The 4,776-nt window shown below is 51.8% G+C and overlaps 1 protein-coding gene across 2 annotated transcripts in view; it reads left to right on the forward strand.

Moving 5' to 3' along the window:
- The window catches only part of Wsb2 (WD repeat and SOCS box containing 2), a 20,573-nt gene extending 15,962 nt beyond the window's left edge, over nucleotides 1–4,611 (forward strand). For both annotated transcript variants that reach the window (XM_021186678.2, XM_021186677.2), the window contains 5 exons: nucleotides 649–749; nucleotides 1,895–2,067; nucleotides 2,609–2,719; nucleotides 2,843–2,950; nucleotides 3,588–4,611. In XM_021186678.2, coding sequence (XP_021042337.1) covers nucleotides 649–749; nucleotides 1,895–2,067; nucleotides 2,609–2,719; nucleotides 2,843–2,950; nucleotides 3,588–3,750 — 656 coding nt within the window. In that variant the 3' untranslated portion in view covers nucleotides 3,751–4,611. The remainder of the gene's footprint in view (nucleotides 1–648; nucleotides 750–1,894; nucleotides 2,068–2,608; nucleotides 2,720–2,842; nucleotides 2,951–3,587) is intronic.
- Nucleotides 4,612–4,776: the final 165 nt, after the last annotated feature.

A 4,776-nucleotide genomic window follows, 5' to 3' on the forward strand; every position in this document is an offset into this window, starting at 1 on the left:
GGACTAACATAGTCAAAATGGCCATCCTGCCAAAAGCAATTTACAGATTCAATGCAATCCCCATCAAAATTCCAACCCAATTCTTCACAGAGTTAGAAGTTTCTATTTCTTCTGAACCACAGGCTGAGCGTCCGCCCCACTGACTCACTCATTCTCATGTGGGCCAGCCTTGGGGTTGGGAAAGTCCAGGCCTGAGAGTGTGATGCACAGCCCCCTGACCATACCCTGCGCGCACAGCGCAGCGGCTCTCACAACCAGGTTGTCTGACCTCAGAGCGCGTGCCTCTGATGACTGTCCTGCTAGCGTGCTTGAACAGTGTTCCTTAGGGACCTTTGAGAGGCTGTCAATCAAGCCTGGATAGGTGTGAGCACTCACAGTGCTGGGTTCTTGAGAACATTGTCCTCCGAGCTGCGCCCCTTTGCCGTCCTCAGCTGCAGACTAAATAAGAGGAAGCCTCCGGGATGCGCACCCTTGGCTGCTGCCTTCATAGAGTGTAAGGAGTTGCCTTTTCCCTTTGACGTCCAAGTGTTTGCCCCGGTTCTTGTCCTGCACTAGAGTGTGGGTCTTTTGCCTAGCTGAGACCCAGAAGGCTTTACTGGTCTTTTATTTCCAAGGGCTGACGGGTCACCTTCTGTTCTTGTGTGGCAGGTAAGCAGATCCAGGTGTTATCCGGCCATCTGCAGTGGGTTTACTGCTGTTCCATCTCCCCTGACTGCAGCATGCTGTGCTCTGCAGCTGGGGAGAAGTCGGTAAGCCTCCAGTGTGTGCCTGTGCACGGCGCGCGCTGTGTGTGTGTGTGTGTGTGTGTGTGTGTGCCTGCCTGTGCATGGCGCGCGTACAGCATGTGTGTGTGCCTGTGCACAGCATGTGTGTGTGTGCCTGGGCCACAGTCCATCTGCCAGTGTGTCCCAGCAGAGGCGGGCTGCCTGGCTCTGGCCCCCTCCACAGCACTCATGACCGTGGAGAGGAGGATGTGGAAGTGGGTGCTTCATCTCTGGGGGAGGTTCCTTTTTCCAGAATGGTGAAGTGCAGTATTTTCAGATCCTTTCCCCCCAACCCCCCAAGTCCAGGATTCTCAAAACTACAGCTCACACCCAGACCTGCATTTGAATCTCTTCAGTTGGACTCCATGTGATTAGAATTCCAGTCCAAACCCTGACAGGAGCAGTGCTGGTCTGTTGTGTTCTAAAGATACTGGAGCCGGGGCAGTCTGAGAGGGGAGTTTCTCTTCTGCTTGCGTAACCTAACTGATCTCAGATGAGACAGTTCTGAAGGGGTCACTGTTTGGCATAGGAAGTGAGGCACTTTCCTTTTCTTTGTTTTCTGGAAACAGGGTAATATTAACCCCGACTGACCCTGATACTCCTACCTGCCCCCCAGGCCCATTTTATGCAGTGCTAAGTTGGAACCCAGGGCTCTGTGAAGTGTTCAGCAAGCTCTTTACTAACTGAGCCACATCTCCACCTTCAAAGAGTTTTGTAAATATAAAAAAAGAAATCCTATTTTGATGATTCTCATCAAGGTTTACAGTTACGAGCTAGGTCGGATGCAGTCATGGGCCTGATTCGCAGGGCTCTTGAGCAAGGTGTGGGAAGTCTGGGAAGGGCGCTGCTTCTTGGCCCACTGAGATCTCCCTCAGCCCTGCTACCCCTTCACAAGCAGGGATCAGAAAGCGGTGTGAAATGTGGAGTAGGCAGCCTTCTGCGGGCTGGCCTGGTCTGTGCCCTCTTAAAATTCATTGCAAGTCTGTGTTTATTTAAACCGGCATAAAGGGTCCCGGCGGGGGTGGGGGGCTGTAGAGAGAGAGAACTTGACTTTCCCTGCCTGAGGGGCGGGGGCAGGCTTTCTCTGCCTGTCACTGGTGTCTAAGCACCTTGCTTCTGTCCTCTTGCAGGTCTTTCTGTGGAGCATGCGGTCCTACACGCTAATCCGGAAACTAGAAGGCCACCGCAGCAGTGTTGTGTCCTGTGATTTCTCTCCTGATTCTGCCTTGCTTGTTACAGCTTCCTATGACACCAGTGTCATTATGTGGGACCCCTACACCGGCGAGAGGCTGAGGTCACTTCAGTAAGGACCCTGTGGGCTTATGCGTGTCCCAGTGGAGTCTGGGACGGGAAGGAGCAGCTTGGATGGAAGAGAGCAGTTGGCTCTCTTCAGGTCATACAAGCCCAGTGGCTGGGCTGTTTTTAACCACTAACTGTAGTGCCACGTCCAGTGGGACTCTCCTCAGAGCTGTCACCTCCAGTATTAATTTCCCCACCCCCACCCCCCAAGCTTGCTCCACTTTCTCCTCCGTTTCTGTTGTTTCAGAAGCAAATGATAGTAGTTCTATAATTATCACAGATCAACTTAAAAAGCCAGTTTTCACTGTGGCATTTCGGTGGACCTGACCTACTTTACTTTACATAAGGAAATTAGCACAGGGAAGTGTTGGGAACCCCTCTGACCTCTTGAGACACTCAGAGCATTCAGGGACTTTGTTTTCCAGTATGCACTTGGCTACAGTTTTACACAAGTACAGGCCTTGTGCACTCAGTGTGTTGCCTGCAGGGGAGGGCTGTGGGGGAGGGGAAGCCAGCGCTCCCGACCAGCTCTTCTTGCTCTGTAGTCACACGCAGCTTGAGCCCGCCATGGATGACAGTGATGTCCACATGAGCTCGCTGAGGTCGGTGTGCTTCTCCCCTGAAGGCTTGTATCTTGCGACAGTGGCAGACGACAGGTAAGGAGGGACTGCTGCCTGATCCGAGCCTGCTGCCTCGGAGCTGACCCCAGCCCTGCTCACGTACACTTGTCTCCCACCCATGACCCCAGCCCTGCTCACATACACTTGTCTCCCATCCAGGCTGCTCAGGATCTGGGCTCTGGAACTGAAGGCTCCGGTGGCCTTTGCTCCGATGACCAATGGTCTTTGCTGCACATTCTTCCCACACGGTGGAATTATCGCCACAGGGTATGTATGTGCATTGAACAGATGGGCAGAACTCTGTGTGTGCACCATGACGGAAGGGTGGAGAATGTCATTTATAGATGTTAGGAATCAATGTAAAGGTGAGGATGTGGTCCATGTTAGCTGAACGGCCAACTCCACAAGGAGGCATAAGGTACGGTGATGCTGTTTTTATATGGGAAGTCTACAGCTGAAGTCACCTTACAGATCACATCTGTGAGTACATGGTCATTACTGTGTGAGCCCAGGTCCTTCTCATGCGAGAGGCTCTTGTCATCAAGACTCGCTGGTCTTGAGTTCCTGGGTTTGGGTTCTCATCCCACTTGAATCTGATGACCTAGCTGGGACCACTGGCCCAGGTCACAAAATCCTGGGTTTTAAGAATCCTACCAGCCGGGCCTGGTGGCGCAGGCCTTTAATCCCAGCACTCGGGAGGCAGAGGCAGGCGGATTTCTGAGTTCGAGGCCAGCCTGGTCTACCAAGTGAGTTCCAGGACAGCCAGAGCTATACAGAGAAACCCTGTGTTCCCCAGCCCACTCCAGCTTCTGGAGTCTCCATTTCAGGTCAACCCAGAACCACCACTGTCCATTATGATGAAAACGGCCCTCTGGGGCTGCTAAGCACTGGTCTCTTGTTTCAGGACGAGAGACGGCCATGTCCAGTTCTGGACAGCTCCCCGGGTCCTATCCTCACTAAAGCATTTATGCAGGAAAGCCCTTCGAAGTTTCCTGACAACATATCAAGTCCTAGCACTGCCGATCCCCAAGAAGATGAAAGAGTTCCTCACGTATAGGACTTTGTAGCAGTGCCAGCTCCCCCACCTCCTGCAGCAGCAGCAGTACAAGGGACTGGCTAGGATGGAGCCAGGCAGCTCACACTGGACTAGTGTGGACCTCCCTTCCTCCCATGGCATGTGCAAACAGGTCTGCGTGACTCCACTTCTGTGGTGCCGGCCTTACCTCGCCTTCATCCGTGGTGAGCAGCCTTCGTCAGTCTCGTGTTGAAGCCAAGTGGAGTTGTGGATGTTGCTGGGGTAACAGGCGGCCAAGACACACTCCCTTAACTGGGAAATGTCTGCTGCGTAGGGCCTTTCTGCTGCCTGTTTCCAGTCAGCGGCTGCATGGTTTGAAGTTCCTCCATTGTGGTCAGAGGAACTCTGGCGTTTGGTTCCTTGCTCAGCTGTGCTTGAACTGGGCTGTGCTCACCATACACTAGTGCCGGCTTTTATTTCCTGTAAACAGTGGTTGCATGTGTAGGAAGTGACAAGCGAGTATTCAGATCCTACGAGGAGGTATTCCTCGGCGCATGACGGTCAGATGGCCNTTTATCAGCATATTTATTTGTATTTTTTTTTCTCAGCAGATAGTAAGGTACAACTGTGTTTGCTCAATTGTCTCTAAGAACCAGAGTTGTTAAGTGGCCCAGCTGTGGAGCCAAGTCTTAAGTCGTGTGAGGCTAGTGCTGTCATCACTGGCTCGTGCTGTTAGGTGTGTTCGTCTCTGCTGCTTGACCTCACAGGATGTACCCTCCAGCTCAACTGCCCAAAACAGACAGCCCCTTCCAAGCACCGTTCTTTGACAGCGGTAGCAGCTACCTATTGAAGACGCCTCACACAAAAATCTGCCTTAGGAAAGTTAATATATTTTAAATTATTTTAAAAGAAACTCAACATCTTATTCTTTGGCCTTTCTTAATTGATGCTTGATGGAGGCAGTGTTAACATTGTACAGTGTGTGCATAGAGGAGTCTCCTCTATTATTTGAAGAGCAATGCAAAATGAGGCTTTCATTGAAGGGAGAAAAGAGAAAAAGAAAAGAAAAAAAAAAGTC

Source organism: Mus pahari, chromosome 23 (genome assembly GCF_900095145.1).
Source record: "Mus pahari chromosome 23, PAHARI_EIJ_v1.1, whole genome shotgun sequence".
Taxonomy (NCBI): Eukaryota; Metazoa; Chordata; class Mammalia; order Rodentia; family Muridae; genus Mus; species Mus pahari.